At 45.8% G+C, this 19,934-nt stretch overlaps 1 protein-coding gene across 1 annotated transcript in view; it reads right to left on the reverse strand.

The window, feature by feature from the left end:
- Positions 1-19,934, reverse strand: part of itga8 (integrin, alpha 8) — a 219,576-nt gene that overhangs the window by 101,404 nt on the left and 98,238 nt on the right. Inside the window, exons 19-21 of the mRNA XM_078235261.1 lie at positions 4,055-4,122; positions 3,665-3,812; positions 29-121 (exon numbers count right to left, since the gene is read on the reverse strand). Of these exons, the coding sequence (XP_078091387.1) occupies positions 29-121; positions 3,665-3,812; positions 4,055-4,122 (309 nt within the window). The remainder of the gene's footprint in view (positions 1-28; positions 122-3,664; positions 3,813-4,054; positions 4,123-19,934) is intronic.

Here is a 19,934-nt window from a genome sequence, read left to right on the forward strand (position 1 = left end):
TATAATTCTGAAAAGTAACACGACTTACATTGGTTCCAGCTGTCATAGGATTCCCTAGGTCACACACAACCACTTGAGTCGAATTGCCCACTTTATAGGCACAACTTAGCTTGCTCAGTGCCTGGGAACAAAGCACAAGGTGACACAAAGCATAAGGATTTTTGCACAAATGTTTCGTTGAGGTCAGACTTTTGCAATTTAAATTTTGGTGGCTCTGGGCAATTTCCCTTATCACATCAAATGTATGATGTGGAGATGCCAGCTTTGGACTGAGGTGGACACAGTAAGAAGTCTCAAAACACCTGGTTAAAGTCCAACAGGTTTATTTGGTAGCACGAGCTTTCAGAGCGCTGCTCCTTCATCAGGTGAGAGGAGAGTTGGGTATAGACACAGACTCAATTGCAAGATAATGGTTGGAATGTGAGTCTTAACAGGTAATCAAGTCCTTACAGGCACAGACAATGCGAGTGGAGAGACAGATAAGCACAGGTTAAAGAGGTGTGAATTGTCTCAAGCCGGGACAGTTAGGAAGATTTTGCAAACCCAGGTGGGGGACAAAGATAGTGTGACATGAACCCAAGATCCAGGTTGAGGCCGTCCTCATGTGTGCGGAACTTGGCTATCAGTTTCTGCTCAGCGATTCTGTGTTGTCGTGTGTCTTGAAGGTTGCCTTGGAGAACGCTTACCTGAAGATCGGAGGCTGAATGCCCTTGGCTGCTGAAGTGTTCCCCGACAGGAAGAGAACACTCCTGCCTGGTGACTGTCAAGCGGTGTCCATTCATTCATTGTAGTAGCGTCTGCATGGTCTCGCCAATGTACCATGCCTTGGGACATCCTTTCCTGCAGTGTATCAGATAGACAACATTGGCCAAGTCGCATGAGTATGTACCATGTACCTGGTGGATGGTGTTCTCACATGAGATGATGGCATCTTTGCCAATGATCCAGCACGTCTTGCAGAGGTTGCTGTGACATGGTTGTGTGGTGTCGTGGTCGCTGTTGTTCAGATGCAATTCTACAACTCATCCGCTTCATCCTGGACCACAATGTCTTCACCTTCAACAACCAGTTCTTCATCCAGGCACATGGAACTGCCATGGGAACCAAATTCGCACCTCAATATGCCAACATCTTCATGCACAGGTTCGAACAAGACCTCTTCACCGCACAGGACCTTCAACCGATGCTATACACTAGATACATCGATGAATTTTCTTCCTTTGGACTCGCGGCAAAGAATCACTGAAAAGAGTACATGATGACATCAACAAGTTCCATCCCACCATCAGACTCACCATGGACTACTCTCCGGAATTGGTTGCATTCTTGGACACACGCATCTCCATCAAGAACGGTCACCTCAGCACTTCATAGTACTGCAAGCCCACGGATAACTTCATGATGCTCCACTTCTCCAGCTTCCACTCTAAACCTATTAAAGAAACCATCCCTTACGGACAAGCCCTCCATATACACAGGATCTGCTCAGATGAGGAGGAACGCAACAGACACCTACAGACGCTGAAAGACGCCCTCGTAAGAACAGGATATGGCGCTCCACTCATCAATCGACAGTTCTGAAGTGCCACAGAGAAAAATCGCACTGGCTTCCTCAGAAGACGAACACGGGACACGACGGACAGAGTACCCTTCATCATCCAGTACTTCCCCGGAGCAGAGAAGCTACGACATCTTCTCTGGAGCCTTCAACATGTCATCGATGAAGACGAACATCTCGCCAAGGCCAACCCCACACCCCCACTACTTGCCTTCAAACAACCGCACAACCTCAAACAGACCATTGTCCGCAGCAAACTACCCAGCCTTCAGGAGAACAGTGACCACGACACCACACAACCCTGCCACAGCAACCTCTGCAAGACGTGTCGGATCATCGACACGGATGCCATCATCTCACGTGAGAACACCATCCACCAAGAACATGGTACATACTCATGCAACTTGGCCAATGTTGTCTACCTGATAAGCTGTAGGAAAGGATGTCCCGAGGCATGGTACATTGGCGAGTCCATGCAGATGCTACGACAACGGATGAATGGACACCGCTTGACAATCGCAAGGCAGGAGTGTTCTCTTCCTGTTGAGGAATACTTCAGCAGTCAAGGGCATTCGGCCTCCAATCTTCGGGTAAACTTTCTCCAAGGCGATCTTCAAGACACACAACGCAGAATCGCCGAGCAGAAACTGATAGCCAAGTTCTGCACACATGAGGACGGCCTCAATTGGGATCTTGGGTTCATGTCACATTACCTGTGACCCCCCCACCATTTGGCCTGGGCTTGCAAAATCTTCCTAACTGTCCTGGGTTGAGACGATTCACACCTTTTTAACCTGTGCTTAACCCTCTCTCCACTCACATCGTCTGTACCTGTAAAGATTTGAGTACCTGTTAAGACTCACATTCCAACCATCATCTTGTAATTGAGTCTGTGTCTGTATATGCCCTGTTTGTGAAGCCAACTCTTCACTCACCAGATGAAGGAGAAGCGCTCCGAAATCTCGTGCTACCAAATAAACCTGTTGGACTGGTGTTGTGAGACTATATAAAATGTAAATATGTTCCTTCTCCCCCAGAAGCTGTAAATGGAGAAGGATGGCCGTATGGATCGTCTTGGTTCCCAGAAAGGGCTGGATTTTGTGGGAGGTCTTGTCCACCACCTGGAGAGCTGACGGGAAACTCCCGTAAGTTACGTGGGGCAGTCCCAATGGAATCAAGTGCCTTTCAGTGGACATCGTCAGGCCTCCCCTACGATTGAGACTCATGACCAACTGAGAACTGATGGTTGATGAATGCATTGCACCCAGAAGAGGTTCAGCATCACTGTGGGGATCCAGGCTAAAGGAGTCAGTGAAGGAAATTGGGATTACGGGCTGGGAAGAGGGAGCAGGGAGGTGGTCAGAGATAAGGGCAAGAGGTACCTTTCCGCAACCACTCCCCACTCCACCCATTTCCAGATACCCCAATCAGACAGCATTTGTTGGGCAGCCTTCTCAGGGCATAGTAAGGCTCCCATTAAATTCCTTAGGGACCACTGAATTGTGTTGGCCTTCAGGATAATGGGTGTCAATTGGTTCATTAATGAGCCTAAATGACATCCCACCCCCACTAGCCAGCTGGGAATCCTGGGTCAGGTCCTTCTATCCTCCCCCTTATTCACGGAGCTTTCCCCACCACCGACAGGAATGTTGCAGCCTCAATGCTCTGTAACATGACCCCAGTGAAAAATACAGAGCTACATCATTACATTATCAACACCCACACTATACGTGCTTGTTAAACTTTATTTTGAAAATATGCTAAGTTAACACAAACTACTGTCACATTGTAATAGCGACATCATTATTCTTGAAATTCAGCTCCTGAACTTGGAAATTCACAATTCTGTGAAGCACCTACACTTTAGTCCAATTTTACATGCTTCTTCATATTTCTTCATAATCAATTCACTTTATGTTGCAAACCCATCAGTAACAATTGGAGAGATTCGTAGAAAAAAGGTAGCCAATGTTGCCCTCATGACCATCATCAACTTTATGCTATTTGCCGGTTTTTCTGCCTAAAGAAATCTATTTTGAACTATTACTTGACTCAAACTGCAAACCATGGCTACCGAGACTAACCGGACATTCTTTAGTTCATTACCTCATTGTTGCGTATGATACCAATGTAATCTGCTTCAGGTGGGATTATGACACTGAGCTCTGCTTCATATGCTCCTTCCCCTTCATTTCTTGCATTAATGATTAAACTGAGAGGGTTCTCGTCTCCAAATATGAGCTGTTGTCTATCACTGAAACACAAAAAGGTGAAGCAGCAATGCATTGTACTCTTCATCCTCTCCTAGTCAAACTGACAGGAGGTTATCAATCATAAATGCACTCCACAGATGTTAAAGATATCACTTCTTTGGTCTGTTACTGACAATAAAAATGATCTCAATTTGGCCATGATGAACATCTACATATTTGACTGTAAAGCTTACGCATTGATAAACTTTAGCGAAATGTATGACATACATAATTTTCAACTTACGTGGTAGCTGATAGTTTCAGGGCTGGGATGCACACATTGTCTTTTCCGCAGTCCAGCAGAATATGTGCCTATGTGAGAAAAGAAAATGCTATAACGATAAAGTCCACCATTTAGTTTTAAAGTTTTGTATTAGTTGTGAGATGTATAAGAATTCTTCTAATGCTGTAAATAAAACCCTAGAAACAGCATTTAAATTGTTTTCTAACCGGTATCAAGAGTCAGACCCAACTTGATGCAAGAGTTAGGCTCTCTGATCCTTGCCACAGTGCAGGGCCACGGAAATTGCTTAAACATGTGCTAGTTGGCTAAATGCCAAGAATGAGAACAAATACATCTTAAACTGCGTCTCAGACCATCAAATGCATTAATATTCACTCATGTAAATTTCCTGACTTCATGTAATCTCAGTGTGTCTCCACAATGTCTTTTATTCATAATGATACACTGCAATTAGCTTGACAAGGCAAACACGAGCAAGTTCCTTTCTATAAAAGATGCAGTCCTTGTTAGAAATACCAGGGGGAACTGACCTTACTAATAGCAGACAATTCCTCAAACTCCAGCATAAATCAATCTTTCTCTCCCCCAGAGCCTGGTCTGCACAAGTAAGAAAGATCTCACCTGCCTATAGGAGCAATAGGGAGAAGTTTGGAAACAAATGCTGATGAGTTCTACTTACAGCGAAATACAGGGAAACCAAAATGACCCAGAAACAAACCCACATGCTGTTCAGACTGCACAAATGCTAGATCCTATAAATTTCACTCACAGCTAGTGGAGGAACATTGGAAGGACCGCAGCCTAAAAGGTACACTTTGACACATGTTCTGGTCGTGTTCCAGAATGCAAATATCAGGACAGCAATTCAGGGAGGCCACTGGACCAAGATCGGTTTGTTTGCCAGAGCCACAAAATCCACCATGGGAAGCAATGTAAACACTGCTCCCAAATTTGGCCACAAGGATGGGTGTCCGTATACTTTGGCAAAGTACACCAACTTCCACAACAAACTGGAAAACCCATCATTTGTGGGATGCATTCCAATCCGAATAGGTGATGTATAGCCTGTGCCTGTAAACAGGAAAATGCATGGATCTTCCAGGGTCTGCTTCTGGAGACTTGCTCATTGCAATGACACCCTAGGGTGTCTCTTGCCTCCCATAAAAGAGGGACTAATCAGCAAAACTACAGCCATGGAAGGAAGTAGCAATCTTTATGTTAAATTGCATCGTATAATTTATGGTTGCAAATTCTTCTGTTTTTCTCTGAGCATGTTGAATTATTCCTGTTATTAATACATCGTTCTCTCTCTATTTAAATCCTTTATATCCCACAGTAAAGAAAAATCAAAGATAAAAATGTAATTAAAACAGCTTCAATGAAACGGCTTCTAACAGTTTACCTTCATTTTATTCAAGTACAATATTATTTCAAAATCTTACAAACTTTTAATTAGGTTCACATTGGAAATATTTCTAAATCACACACTTTTCTCACAACAAGCAATTTGAATTGTCTACCCACACATGGGGCAGAATCTTGCTGACATAGGTAGTCATTTTGGATCAGGGCTATTTACTGGTCCTGGCCCCTCTGGGGTCTTAACGCCCACACAGCCTATCTCCACATTCAACATCCAGCTAGAGATGGTGAGTGGGTTCGGGAAGTGGGAGTTGGAAATCAGGCAACCCATTTAAAGGGTGTCTGGCATTCTGAACCATAGCTGCATGCAGACTGCCTATTGACTGAGGGGTATGATAGAGAGGACTGAAACAAAGCACCTCGGTGGCCCTGTGGTTAGCACTGCTAACTCACAGCACCAGGGACCAGGTTTATTCCAGCCTCGAGTGACTGTGTGGAGTTTGCACATTCTCCCTGTGTCTGCGTGGGTTTCCTCAGGGTGCTCCAGTTTCCTCCCACAGTCCAAAGATGTGCGATTTAGGTCGATAAGTGGCTTTGGTCATGATAAGTTGCCCCTTAGTGTCAGGGGGATGTGTGGGGTTACGGGTATAGGGCCTGGGTGGGATTGTACAGACTTGATGGGCTGAATGGCCTCCTTCCGTACTGTAGGAATTCTATGATTCTATGAATGGACTCTGAGCTGTTGCATTGGCTGCAAATGTTACAAAGCACTGTTACAATCTTATTGCCCCCATTTGCATATGGTGAGACTTGGTGGAAATGCATTAAGATTTGATTGGTCTATATAATAATTGTGCTGTGTTTGCACCTGGATGGCATAAATCTGGTACACGAAAGCACATAAAGGAAGCTCTGGACAAACGAATGAGTTTCTGGAGTCCTTTAACGAACATAGTTTTCCCTCTGGCTATTTTAGAGATTGTCAGTCCACTTGCTAAAGTTCCACAAATTGGTTCATAATAGTTGAGATCGCTCATGCGTTATCACAATTGCAAAAATGTACAACCGATCCATAAGATGAGTTTGGTTCCTCCACTCTATAGGAAGGAAAAAATCAAACATTGCTAAATCGTGCCCTGATGGAATTATACTAAAACAGTATCCCAAAGGATCACGTAACAGTAAAATGATTCCACTTACATACATCTCTGATTTACAACCTCTCATATAGCATGTAATTTTCCATAGTTCCTTTCCTAATAGAGAATTCTTCTTGGCAACCCATTTATAAAGCATCTTTCATGTAACCCCTTTTTAAATGTGGTTTCCAAAGACAGCTCATGCAAACAGTCCACAGGGCCCAGAGTGTGTCAGCACCTCGACAGCTCAGCTGAGACAGTTCCACAGCCAGAAGCCATTGTTTTCAGAAATAGGCATCCAGTCGGCATTATAAAGTGGGGAGCAGCAGGGATGGTTCCTTGATTAGTCAAAGGCCTGGCAGAGACCCGAGGCCGGAATTGAACTTTGGTCCCTGGCGCTGTGAGGCAGCAGTGCTTTTAATAAATGAATTAAACCATGCTGCCCATATTATAGGCCATGGTAAGAAAAGAAAGACTTGCATTTATATGGCACATTTCACTGGAGATCTTAAAAGTGCTTTGCAACCAATAGCGTGCTTTTGATGTGTAGTCATTGTTGTAAAGTATGAAACACAGCCAATTTATGCACAGCAAGCTCCAACAGGCAGAAATGCGATAATGATCAGATAATGGAGGCGATTCCCCTCGTCCACTGCATAGCTCGAGTAACGCAGCGGGATTTACTCCTGTTCCCCACTAACGGGAAACTGGTGGCCCAACCCCGCTGGAGAGAAGAGAGGCCCGCCAGGGTGGTCGAGAGTAAGGGGGGGGTGTCCCTTGGGCAGTGCCAGCCTGGCAGTGCCTGTCTGTCCCACTGGCACTGCCCAAGGGGCAAACTGGCAATGCCCACTGGGGCATTGGAGGTAGGGAGAGATCCGCTGCCATTCTGCATTGGGATTGCAGGCAGACAGAGGGAATAGAGCGACATGGGCTGGCCATCTGGGTGGTGGGGAGTCAGAGCTGTTGGGGATGGTCATCGGGTGGCCGAACTGTTGGGGGGGGGGGGTCAGAACTTGCCAGAGGGTGGTGGTTGGCTCAGGGAGGTCCAGGAAGCTAGCAATGCGGGTGTGGCCAGCGATCGGGAGGCCGGCAATGCGAGCCTATTGTGCATGCGCCGATCTCTGTGCTGACAGATCGACACATGCGCAGTGGCCCGCTCAGCGCTATGCTGCCGGCCTCTCGGGCGTGAATAGGCCCCGTCCTTGATTTTCAGAGTGAATCATGCTGAGGCACTCTGTGATGTACAGAGTGTTGGGGATTCAATCTGGAAATCACGCTGAAACAACCAGTGGGATGTACTCCCATTTTCCCGCACGTTGGGAACTTGGAATTTTTTTGGGGAGAATCCCAGTCAATTTGTTTGTGTGAAGTCAGTTAAGGAGTAGACATTGGTAAGAATAGAATAGAATAGAAACCCTACAGTGCAGAAGGAGGCCATTCGGCCCATCGAGTCTGCACCGACCACAATCCCACCCAGGCCCGACCCCCATATATTTACCCGCTAATCCCTCTAACCTACGCATCTCAGGACTCTAAGGGGCAATTTTTAACCTGGCCAATCAACCTAACCTGCACATCTTTGGACTGTGGGAGGAAACCGGAGCACCCGGAGGAAACCCACGCAGACATGAGGAGAATGTGAAAACTCCACACAGACAGTGACCCGAGCTGGGGATTGAACCCAGGACCCTGGAACTGTGAAGCAGCAGGATAGTTCCCCTGCTCTTCTTTGAAATAGTGCCCTGAGACTTTCTACACCCACCTGAGAGAGCAGACGGGCCTCAGTTCAATATCTTGTCGGAAAAATGGCAACTCCAACAGCAGCACTTCCTCAGTACCCTACTGACCTGTCAGGCTTGATTTTTGTGCTCAAGTCCTGGAGTGAGACTTGAACCCAGAAACTTCTGAAGTGTGAGTTAGACCAAAAGAGCCACAGCTCAGACCAATGGTGACATCATATCATGATGCGCACTGAAGCCACTTTATATATGTGTTACTTTTACTATTTTATCTATTTAATTGAGAGGTCTGATGTGTGTGCTAGTGAGTAGGGAGAATGATCTGAAATTTCAGAATTCCCATCTAACATCAATGTGGCAATAACATCCCAAAGGTTAGTGGGGAATGATTTACCATCTGGAATTCAGGATTGACATACGTGTACAATCCCAACGCCCCATCGTGTCCCCAGTGCTTCACCGGTGCCTATGTCACATTTATTTCTGTATGCCCTCCCAGTCTTAGAATCATCCAATCCCTACAGTGCAGAAGAGGCCATTTGGCCCAGCTCTCTGACAAAGCATCACAGTAAGAAGTCTCAACAACACCAGGTTAAAGTCCAACAGGTTTATTTGGTAGCAAATACCATAAGCTTTCGGAGCTTGCTGCTCCTTCGTCAGATGGAGTGGTCTCTGTTCTTCAACAGTGCACAGACACAGAAATGAAGTTACAGAATACTAATTAGAATGCAAATCTCTACAGCCAGCCAGGTCTTAAAAGGTACAGATAATGTGGTTGGAGGGAACATTAAACACAGGTTAAAGAGATGTGTATTGTCTCCAGACAGAACAGCTGGTGAGATTATGCAAGACCAGGGGCAAGCTGTGGGGGTTACTGATAATGTGACATAAATCCAACATCCCGGTTTAGGCCGTCCTCATGTGTGCGGAACTTGGCTATCAGTTTCTGCTCAGCGACTCTGCGCTGTCGTGTGTCGTGAAGGCCGCCTTGGAGAACGCTTACCTGAAGATCCAAGGCTGAATGCCCGTGACTGCTGAAGTGCTCCCCCACAGGAAGAGAACAGTCTTGCCTGGTGATTGTCGAGCGGTGTTCATTCATCCGTTGTCGTAGCGTCTGCATGGTTTCCCCAATGTACCATGCCTCGGGACATCCTTTCCTGCAGCGTATCAGGTGGACAACGTTGGCCAAGTTGCAAGAGTATGTACCGTGTACCTGGTAGGTGGTGTTCTCACGTGAGATGATGGCATCCGTGTCGATGATCCGGCACGTCTTGCAGAGGTTGCTGTGGCAGGGTTGTGTGGTGTCATGGTCACTGTTCTCCTGAAGGCTAGGTAGTTTGCTGCGGACAATGGTCTGCTTGAGGTTGCGTGGTTGTTTGAAGGCAAGAAGTGGGGTTGTGGGGATGGCCTTGGCGAGATGTTCGTCTTCATCAATGACATGTTGAAGGCTCCGGAGGAGATGCCGTAGCTTCTCCGCTCCGGGGAAGTACTGGACGACGAAGGGTACTCTGTCCACCGTGTCCCGTGTTTGTCTTCTGAGGAGGTCGGTGCGGTTTTTCGCTGTGGCGCGTCGGAACTGTTGATCGATGAGTCGAGCGCCATATCCTGTTCTTATGAGGGCATCTTTCAGCGTCTGGAGGTGTCTGTTGCGATCCTCCTCATCCGAGCAGGTCCTGTGTATTCGGAGAGCTTGTCCGTAGGGGATGGCTTCTTTTACGTGTTTAGGGTGGAAGCTGGAGAAGTGGAGCATCATGAGGTTATCCGTGGGCTTGCGGTACAGAGACCACTCCATCTGACGAAGGGGCAGCGCTCCGAAAGCTTATGGTATTTGCTACCAAATAAACCTGTTGGACTTTAACCTGGCGTTGTGAGACGTCTTACTGTGCTTACCCCAGTCCAACGCCGGCATCTCCACATCAAAGCATCACACCCAGGTCCTCTCCCCTGACCTATCCCCACACATTTACCGTGGCTATTCCATCTAACCCACACATCTTGGGACACTAAGGGGCAATTTAGCATGGCCAATCCACCTAACATCTTTGGACTGTGGGAGGAAACTGGAGCACCCAGAGGAAACCCACGCAGACGCGGGGAGAATGTGCAGACTCCAAACAGACAGTGACCCAAGGCTGGAATTGAACTCAAGTCCCTGACGCTGTGAGGCAGCAGTGCTAACCACTGGGCCACCGTGCAGTGTTATTGCAGCTGCAGCCATGTTTCTCTAAGCCTACCTCTGAATGGCACAGTACCCCAGCCCCAGGTCAGGTGATAAGACCATATTGCTTTGAAGTTCTTCTTTCATATACAAGGTATGTAGCTGGGAAGCCGCGGGGTCCAGGTCTCAGGGGTCAGGACTTCAAAAGGGATATAAATAGGGAGTATCAATCTCACGCGGAAACAATTTCCAGACATATGGTTAAGATGATGGATAAGTTAAAGGAGTCCACTACCTACATCTGCAGCACATTCAGCAAAGTTTCTCACAATTTGCAGAAGATCCTCGGGAGAGGGATAGTCTGTAGAATTGTTGTAGCATCCAAATGCTAGTTTGAAGTTGTAATGGTGTCATGATTTTTGAAATGATGACTATCAATACTTTAATAAATGCGTTGAACAAAGATTTCCATGAACGACTTGGGTCTGTGGTGGCACTGACCTCTGAACTTGTGCCAAACTACGTTGGAATGTAGGGAATGAGTACAGATGTCACTGAATCTTTGGAGAGTGGCAATGCCCTCTAGTGCCCGCATATGGGACAACTTCAGACATGAGGTGGCATCTACTCCAAAAGCACCACACCCCGTCCCCACTCCAACTAGCTATTGCACACTGTTAGAAGCTGATTCCTATGGGACAGTTGTTATCCTCAGGTATCTAAGATTTGAATGGAACCATTCAAGACAACCATCATCCAAGGTCAAACCACTCAGGAGTAATTCTTTGGAATAATGGAAGCCTGGTAACAGCTCCTACTGCCACTAATAAAGATATTTTTAAGTGGGTTTGGGTGGAAGTGGAGAGGAAAGGGAAAAATGGTATAACAATGTCATCTTGACTCTATTCAAATGTGGCGAAAAGGGTTTGTGGTATCTCTCTAAAAGAACTTTTTTTTGGAAGATAAATTTAGGTGCCGTTGTTTGCAGTGGATTTAAGAAGGCATTTTCCAGTTTACTGTCCCAAACCTGTCCTGAAACAGAGGAACATCAAAGATTACTTGTAAAAGAATAAACTTTACCAGAACTCTGACTAAAACATCATGCACCATTAATATTCTATTGCAGTCCTTTCCTGAGGGGTCCAATCACATCATTGCAGAACCATTGAAGTGATTTAGCACCAGAACACAGCACTGAAAACACAGAATTGTAAAATTTGTGGCACTTGATTTGTGATTCGTGGGACAGAAGAAGGATGATGTCATGTTGTTTAGTCAAGGTCTGAAACTCATATTTTCCTCTTATTGTTTAAACAAAGTGAAGCTCCACAGCCACCATTAATGTTGAAAAGATGGTCAATCGTGCAACATTCTCCAGATAATTCCAAACATAGATTTTCCATTCTGAAATTTGTAACGAGATTTAAAAAGCAGTTAAAGAAGGGAATTATAGAGTCATAGAGTGATAGAGGTTTACAGCATGGAAACGGTCCTTCGGCCCAACTTGTCCACGCTGCCCCTTTTTTTAACCCCTAAGCTAGTCCCAATTGCCCGCGTTTGGCCCATATTCTTCTATATCCATCTTACCCATGTAACTGTCTAAATGCTTTTTAAAAGACAAAATTGTACCCGCCTCTACTACTACCTCTGGCAGACACTCACCAACCTCTGTGTGAAAAAATTGCTCCTCTGGACCCTTTTGTATCTCTTCCCTCTCAGCTTAAACCTATGCCCTCTAGTTTTAGACTCCTCTACATTGGGAAAAGATGTTGATTATCTAGCTGATCTATGCCCCTCATCATTTTATACAGCTCTATAAGATCACCCCTCCTACGCTCCAGAGAAAAAAGTCCCAGGCTATCCAGCCTCTCCTTATAACTCAAACCATCAAGTCCCGGTAGCATCCTAGTAAATCTTTTCTGCACTCTTTCTAGTTTAATAATATCCTTTCTGATAATAGGGTGACCAGAACTGTACAGAGTATTCTATGTGTAGCCTTACTATGTCTTGTACAACTTCAACAAGACGTCCCAACTCCTGCATTCAGTGTGCTGACCAATGAAACCAAGCATGCTGGATGCCTTCTTCACCACTCTGTCCACCTGTGACTCCACTTTCAAGGAGTTATGTGCCTGTAACCCTAGATCTCTTTGTTCTATAACTCTCCCCAACTCCCTACCATTAACTGAGTAAGTCCTGCCCTGGTTTGATCTAACAAAATGCATCACCTCGCATTTATCTAAATTAAATTCCAAAGGACATTCATCAGCCCACTGATCCAATTGATCAAGATCCCGTTGCAATCCTAGATAACCTTCTTCACTGTCCACTATGCCACCAATCTTGGTGTCATCTACAAACTTACTAATCATGCCTACTAAATTCTCATCCAAATCATTAATATAAATAACAAACAACAATGGACCCAGCACCTCCCTGAGACACACTACCCCCACAGGCCCCCAGTTTGAAAAACAACCCTCTACAACCACTCTGTCTTCTGTCATCAAGCCAATTTTGTATCCATTTGTCTATCTCACCCTGGATCCCGTGAGATTTAACCTTCTGCAAAAACCTACCGTGTGGTACCTTGTCAAAGGCCTTGCTAAAGTCCATGTAGACAACATCAACTACACTGCCCTCATCTACCTTCTTGTTTACCCCTTCAAAAAAATCAAATTTGTGAGACATGATTTTCCACTCGCAAAGCCATGCTGACTGTCCCTAATCAGTCCTTGCGTCCGTAAATGCCTGTTGATGTCAAAATACCTTCCAACAACTTACCCACTCCAGATGAGGGTAGAATGAGGGTATGAGGATATCGCAGGATAGAAATCAAAGACTGGTAAAAAGAGTTGAGATACAAATCAGCCGTGATTTAAGTAGATGGTGGAATAGACTGGAGAGGTTGAATGGTCTTCTTCCATTCCCATGGGAAGTATTTCTTTAGAGTAGGAAGTGATGGTGAGGTATTGCTAGAGATTAGAAAGATTAGGAGGGAAAAGTTCAGATCAGCACTGCCCATAGCAATGGCATTAAAACAGAGAGTTACAAGACAATGGAGTGATAGACAGAAGGTACATTTTAGAGTTTAAAGGAAGACTTGTTTGTAATATATATAAATGATCTAGAGGAAAATGTGGGTGGTCTGATTAGTAAGTTTGCAGATGACATGAAGATTGTTGGAGTTGCTGATAGTGCCGGGGATTGTCAGTGGATACAACAGGAGATAGATAGATTGGAGACTTGGGCACAGAAATGGCAGATGGAGTTTAATCTGGACAAATGTGAGGTGCATTTTGGAGGATCAAATTTAGGTGTGAATTATACTGCAAATGGCAGAACGCTTAGAAACATTAACATGCAGAGGGATCTAGCGTGCATGTCCAAAGTTCCTTAAAAGTGGCAACTCAGGTGACCAAGGTGATTAAGAAGGCACACGGCATGCTTGTCTTCATCAGCCAGGGCATTGAGTATAGGAGTTGGGAAATCATGTTGCAGCTATATAAAACCTTGGTCAAGTCGCATTTGTAGTATTGCGTGCAGTTCTGGTCGCTTCACTACTAGAAAGACATGGAAGCTTTGGAGAGAGTGCAAAGAAGGTTCTCCAGGATGTTACCTGGTCTCGAGGGTGTTGGCTATGAGGAGAGGTTGAATAAACTAGGATTGTTTTTACTGGAAAGACGGGGGCTGAGGGGAGACCTGATAGAGGTTTACAAAATTATGAGAGGCATAGACAGGGTGGATAGTCAGAGGCGTGTTCCCAGGGTGGAAATGTCAATTCCAAGGGGACACAGGTTTAAGGTGAGAGGGGGAAAGTCTAAGGGAGATGTGCGGGGTAAGTTTTTCACGCAAGTATGGTGGGTGCCTGGAACGTGCTGCCAGAGGAGGTGGTGGAGGCAGGCACATTAGCAACATTTAAGAGGCATCTGGATGGGTACATGAATAGGGAGGGAATAGAGGGATTCGGACCGAGTAAGGGCAGAAGGTTATTTTTAGTTTAGTTAGGGCATCATGATCGGCACAGGCCTGGAGGGCTGAAGGGCCTGTTCCTGTGCTGTATTGTTCTTTGTTCTAACAATAAGATAACTTTTTGCAAATGACTCACCAAAATGTCTGAGAGTGAAATGCTAGATAAACAAACTCATTAGGAGCAAGATAGTGCCAAAAAAGCATATTAGCAATTGTAGATTAAGCCTAAATGTGACCAGTAATTGTGAGTTAACAGCATCTTCCATACCTTAGAAATTACTGATGCAAAGGCAACATAGTAGAAGCTAGAGGGATCATATTTCTTACAGATAGGGTGAACATGAGACAATTTCCAGAAGGAAAGCTAAGCTTGGGGAAAGATAGATCAAAGAGATGATGGGGTTAAATTCAGAGAAATACACATCTTCAAAGCAACGGGAGGCATTCCATCAGGAGAAGACACTTTACTGAGGTCCATGTTATATCCGAAATTCAACACTTTTGAGGGCAAGTGGGGGTCATTTTCAATGTTGTTGCCTCGTCAGTAAAAATGGTGGAACAGACCACCCAGTGTAGAATCATCGATTTTTACTCATTGAAAATAATGGAGCGAAAATCGGGCTCGTTTGACAATTGGGAGGCAATCCAATACATCAGGTTACAGCCCAGGCAATCAATTTGAAAATGTCCACGTTCATAAATTCCCCAACCTCCCGTTAAGCTTCCAAAGCAATCTAAATTTTTTTAAAAAAATGATTGCTTTGCCTTTACCAATGAATATTGACCATTCTAAACAAATAAAGACCATCTTTCTAAATTCTATGAAGTCAGAGTTTCCAACAGTATAGAAATCACTCAGTCGACATCTGCCTTTGATGTAGCTAACCCACACACCTGCCGTCAGTCGTCTGGCCCCTCCCCTCCCACAATTCAAGGCAATTCCTTGTGATAAAAAGAAAAATGTGTGCTGGCACTTGTACAATTTTTTTTTCACTATTTATTTAACTCCACTCTGACCCGTACCAAAAGAAATCAGATTCTTGAGAAGTCCCACTGAAACTTCTCAATTATAACAAAGATGGAAGAGGGAGGCCATGAAAGGTTGACAGCGGTCATGTTTCTTCACCACTGCTACCAGGTTTTAGCCTCCCCTATTGGTGAAGCTGCTCTGGACATAAATGCCCGTGGTTTGAATAATAGGGGCTGATGCATTTGAACATTCAAAACTAGTTTCCAGTTCAATTGTGCAACCTAACTAGATTACTATAGAGCATAAGATCAAGTGTCGAGGACCATGTTGAGGAAAAAGTGTTTTCTAATTAATTTTTTGTAATGTCATATCCATGAAGACATTTCCAAGGAGAAAGTAATCAACTGCGACAACTTTCAGGACTTGCATGGGGAATCCCTGATTGATCTCTCTGTAATATACGAGCTCCCTGGTGATGGGTAATTACCTCACCAGGTGGAACTTGTATACTGAGCCCTTTATAAAGCAGGCCCCTGAGTGGGTCCATTATTGTACTGTGCTGGTTGGGATCTGTTTATGCTCACCACAGGCTTGTGGTTTTCCTTTACTTTATTTTGTGCAATAAAGCACCACTCCTTTACAGCTGATTCCTGGAGTTATTACATCAACCAAAACTGCAGAATATCAAGCCTGCTTCCTGCCTTTAGCCTGGCTACAATACCACAATGCTTGCCTTCCCTTCTTTCACCCTGTTTAGGCCAAGCAGAACAGGAAACATCACCCATGAAGTGCATGATTATTGCTGACAAAACTGTCACAGCCTGAGTCAATGCACATTTTTGTCCGCAGAAAATTAGACCCCACGTCGATTCTCAAAAATAGTCTTTGCCAGAAACCTGTCAGAAATTGAGCTGGAATCATCACAAACAACACAGAAATTAGCTTTCAGAAAAAGAACCAGATGTGCTGATGAAGGAAGGGATGTCAAATGGGAAAAGTCTAGATGGAGGGCACTTATATCAGACTTAAATGCAACATCAGTCTTAAATACAAGCTTAAAAGCATCCCAAAAATTCCAAAAGTAGACATGTAATCAATAAGCAGCACTCACAAAACAACCCCGAGTTGGAAATGGTGGAGAAACAAAATTACCAATCATGACAGAAGTGAACGTTTCACTACAATCCTCACAGAAACATTGTATTAGCTGTTGGATTTTGACTCGGGATATCTGTGTTCTTGCCTGTGAATAGTACCTGCATTTTTGAAAATCCTGCATTAACACAGAACTTCTGCTCCCTTGGCAAACAGTTTTGAAAAAAGGATTAAGTGTGAAAAACGCACCACAAAGGCCTCTGTCACCTCTAGAACGCCATCAATTATTGCGCTCTGAACTGCCTCAGTATAATTCTACTCAGGTGCTTGGGAGCAGAAATATTCTGAGCATTAATAACTTCTGAGTCTTTGTGGTGGAATTCAATACCACAGGGTCCACATAAGTGACAAAATATCTGTGATGTGTTCATTCTCAAGATCCTCATATAATCATTTAAAGTGATTCTTGCCCTGTCAAATCTCTCCACTTGGATAAAAGCAAAATACTGCAGACACTGGAATCTGAAACAAAAACAGAAAATGCTGGAAAGTCTCAGCAGGTCTGACAGCATCTAGGGAGAAAGAATAGAACCAACGTTTTGAGTCGGGAGCTGATGAAGGGTCATCCAGACTCGAAACGCTGCCTCTATTCTCTCTCCACTTGGATATTTAGTTACCCAGACTTTCCCATTCCCCATATTTTCTCCAAACCAATTAATGGGGGTGATTCTCACATTTCGACCTGTTAATATTTTTGGCGGGTCGGGTCGGGAGATGCGCGCATGCATCGATTCGCAGGATTTGTGCATGTGTTCCCGACGTACACCCGTCTCCCACTGCCGGATATCCGGCGCAGTCGGAACGTCACAGGAAACTGGCAGGAACATCAGGTAAGTCATTTTAATCTATTTTTAATGCGATTTAAATGTGATTATCGGGCCCAGGACTGAGTTCTCTGTGTCCGATAGCATCTGCCACCCGACCAGTACAAATTCACTTTGGCGGGGTTCAGAGTAGTTCTCCACTTTCGGGCAACTATCGGGAGATCTCACTGAAGTGAAAGGGGGGCAACTGGGGCCCCCCCCAGAGGGTCGGGCAGAGGGGGGGAGTGGTGCCCCCTGGGTATGGGCACCCTGGCAGTGCCAGCCTATGCCCCTTGGCACTGCCCAAGGGGCAAAGTGCCCATGCCCAGGGTGTATCATGCCACTGCCCACTGGGCATCAAGCAACGGCAAAGGGGCGGGCCAAATGGGGCCGGGCCAAGGGGCGCTTGGTGTGAGTGGGAGGTCCCACTGCCATTCTGCATTGGGATCCGGTCGAGGTTGGAGGGAGGTCAGTGATCGGGGTGGGCTTGGGGGGGGGTGTGGGGGGTCTGCCACGGGTGTCTGCCTCCTGTGGAGGGGGGGGGGGGTATGCCGGGGTGGGAGGGGGTGGGGATTGTCACTCATGGGGTGGGGCGGGGGGGGGGGCTGGAGATCGGGGCGCTCCGGGACGGGAGGGAATCGGGGCCGGCCCGGGAATGGTCGTGGGGGCTGTGATTGGGCTGTGGGGCAGGGTGGAGGGGGCAGAACTGTGAGGATCCTGGGCTGGCCAGAGATCACGTTGGCCAACAAACTGGAATCTGACAGATCGGGGCCACTGCGCATGCGCAGTGTTCCGGAACTGTCAGACTCCGGCGTGAATAGGCCCCGCCCCCGAGCTTTTAATGATATTCACAATTGTGACCTCTGCAGTGCACAGAGTGCGGAGATTCGAGTGTGAACTCCCACTGAAAAAAACAATTGTGATTTACACCATTTTTCCCGCGAATTCAGAACTTAGAATTCTTTTGGGAGAATTGCCCCCAATATATGTATTGTATGTATCTATGTCTCTTTCAGACACCTCAACTGATTTGGAATAACATTATGAAGCAAGTGATTCCACAGTTTCAGGATCCATAGTGTTATTTCTTATTTATTTTGCCAGTTTCCCTTGTTGTATCAGCCACCTCAATCAACTTGGAGTGGCATGGTGCCACAGTGGTTAGCACTGTTGCCTCACAGCGCCAGGGACCTGGGTTCGATTCCTGGCTTGGGTCACTGTCTGTGTGGAGTTTGCACATTCTCCCCGTGTCTGCGTGGGTTTCCTCTGGGTGCTCCAGTTTCCTCCTACACTCCAAAGATGTGCGGGTTAGGTGGATTGGCCATGCTAAATTGCCCCTTAATGTCAGGAATACTATCTAGGATAAATGCATGGGGTTATGGGGATAGGGCCTGGGTGGAATTATGGTCGGTGCAGACTCGATGGGACAAATGGCCACCTCCTGCACTGTAGGGATTCTATGATTCTACTCTATGAACTTGTTCCTTAATGTTCTCATCTTCAGAGAATGCAGTTTGGGTTTAGCCTGTCTCCCTTTATTGGTACATGCGTATCCTGGTTAATCAGCTCTTTACTTTCTTAAAGTTCAGCATATTCTCAGTAAAAATGCAATGTCCAACACAGACACAATGGGCGGAATCTTGTGAAATTTGCTCCAAGTGCTGGCATTGCCGAGGACACTATCCTTTAGCTCCCCAACTGAACAGCCGGCTTTTCTCGCCAGATATTCCGGCTCTTAGAATAAAAAAAACAATCTTCTGATGCTGTCATGCATGCGATGCAGAGCCTCATAGATCCAGCAATGTTGGCTACACAGAGATCGGGGCACCCTTTTAAAAGGTGTCCCAATCAGCGAGCTCCATAAAAGTCCCCCCTTCCCCCATAAATGGGACCACCCCCACCACTCCCACATGCACAAGGGCAACCACTTTCTCATGGATAAGGAGAATGTCCCCACATATCAGGGCAAACCCCCGCCACTCCTCCCCCACAGATAAGGGGAAACCCACCCACAAACACCAGGGCAACTCCACCTCTACACACATAAGGGAAACCAACCCCCCCCACCAATGGAGATCCTCAGGGGCCCACCCCGGCGCTGCCACCCCACCAGGGGGCAGTGCCAGGCCACTGCCCAGGCATGGTCCTCTCCCTTGTGGACTATACCTACCTTTGTGCCTCTGGCAGATTCCCCTCGGCTGCTTCATGTTTTTAAATACTTGTTGTAAACCTCACCGACATATGAATATTCAATGAGGGGGGAAGATATGGTGGGCTGCCCTTTACTAAAACTGAAATTTATTACAATCCATTGAAATGAGGTTCCTGTCCAGAAACATTACGTCACCGGGGAGGGACGTGGAAAATCGGAAAACGGGATTCAAGTCACCATTTGCACTCACAGCGAATGTAGGCGGATAATCACCCCCAATATACTGACCAGCACAGTAATATTTCCTCTATTATCTTCTATAACTTTTATAATGAAGCTGAGTTTAACTGCATTATGCAGTGGTGCAGAGTATCAAACTCATACCATCAATGCAATGTGACTATATTGTTTTCACACCTACTCTCTTAAA

The sequence above is a fragment of the Mustelus asterias genome, chromosome 2 (genome assembly GCF_964213995.1).
Source record: "Mustelus asterias chromosome 2, sMusAst1.hap1.1, whole genome shotgun sequence".
Classification (NCBI taxonomy): Eukaryota; Metazoa; Chordata; class Chondrichthyes; order Carcharhiniformes; family Triakidae; genus Mustelus; species Mustelus asterias.